Below are 1,330 nucleotides of genomic sequence, written 5' to 3' on the forward strand. Positions count from 1 at the left end.
CAATCTCTAGAGGAGACTACTATGGTTAGAGGACATTGTGTCGAGTTAGTGTACCCGATTGAGGATGATGAAATACTCGATAAGTTTCGCTCCGCAATCCTCGACGTCCAGAGTCAAGGCAAGTCAGTTAAACTGGCTCTGTTTGATACTGTCCTCACCTTCCCAGGAGTGCGTTTCCCGTGGGAAAGTCTGGTACCTATATGTAGAGAATATGGAATTCTGAGTTGTATAGATGGTGCACATGGGATAGGTCACATCGATTTGCGACACGCATCTCAAGTCGGACCAGATTTCTTCATTACCAACTGCTACAAGTGAGTTTTTTTCTTATCTCAGTTCCTGTCCGTTTTTAAAAACCCCCTCGAACCACGTAACCACCATCAACCTTAAGACCTCCCGCAAGCTGAGTTTATATAGGTGGCTTATGGTGCCTCGCGGGTGCACGGTGCTCTACGTACCTTATCGTAATCAAGCTCTGATTAGGACGACCTATCCAACTGGTGAAGGCTATCAACCAGTTGAGCACCGCGTGAAGATGTCCGAAAGGAACTATTTTGTCAGTTTGTTTGAAAAGGTATCTACGGTAGACACTACTCCGTATATATGCGTGACAGAAGCGCTCAAGTTTAGAACCCAAGTTTGCGGCGGGGAGGAGAACGTGCGCAACTATAGCGTGAACTTAGCAAAAGAAGGCGGCGAGTTGATGGCAGCAGTCATGGGAACGGAAGTCCTCGAGAACCGAGCGGGGACACTTCGAGATTGCTTCTTTACTAATGTGAGACTACCCTTAGACGTAGTAGCAGGAGAGTCGCAAGAGAATCAGACGGGTAAGGTTCTAGCTCGAGACGCGCAGGCAGTAGCTGATTGGATTACGAAAACGACTGTTGAAGAGTATGAGACCTTCATAGCGACGAGATACTACGCCGGCGCGTTTTGGGTTAGGATTTCTAGTCAGATTTACCTTGACCGCACGGATTTCGAATGGGCTGCTAATGTCTTGCTTGAACTTTGCGGCCGTGTGAGAAAAGGCATACGGCCGTCGAAAGAGAGTAATATGCTTGTCGCCTAATAATAACCAACAGGAAAGAGAGCCGCTATAATAGTGGCTTATGCAGGTATACTTCAGACATTTAAATAGAATGTCCAAATTGGGCGCCACGGTGAGGTAAGAGTTGTGTTACCAATTAATCCGAATGGCTGACGGAGCTTGTTTATTTACACTCAAAATTATGTCGTTGATGAATGAAGATAATGAAGATAACGAAGATAATCCCGAGTGTAAGTGGATGAGTTGTAAGTGGCGTGGAGGAATACGATATCAGATATCATA

The 1,330-nt window shown here is 45.9% G+C and overlaps 1 protein-coding gene across 1 annotated transcript; it reads left to right on the forward strand.

Moving 5' to 3' along the window:
• Window positions 1-424: 424 nt before the first annotated feature.
• Window positions 425-1,069, forward strand: GL218_03115 (uncharacterized protein; the record flags this gene model as incomplete). Its single annotated transcript, XM_033579661.1, has 1 exon — window positions 425-1,069. The coding sequence occupies one exon, from the start codon at window positions 425-427 to the stop codon at window positions 1,067-1,069; it is 645 nt and encodes a 214-aa protein (XP_033436662.1).
• Between the last annotated feature and the right edge of the window lie 261 nt (window positions 1,070-1,330).

Source organism: Daldinia childiae (assembly GCF_008694065.1).
Source record: "Daldinia childiae strain JS-1345 chromosome Unknown Scaffold3, whole genome shotgun sequence".
NCBI lineage: Eukaryota > Fungi > Ascomycota > Sordariomycetes > Xylariales > Hypoxylaceae > Daldinia > Daldinia childiae.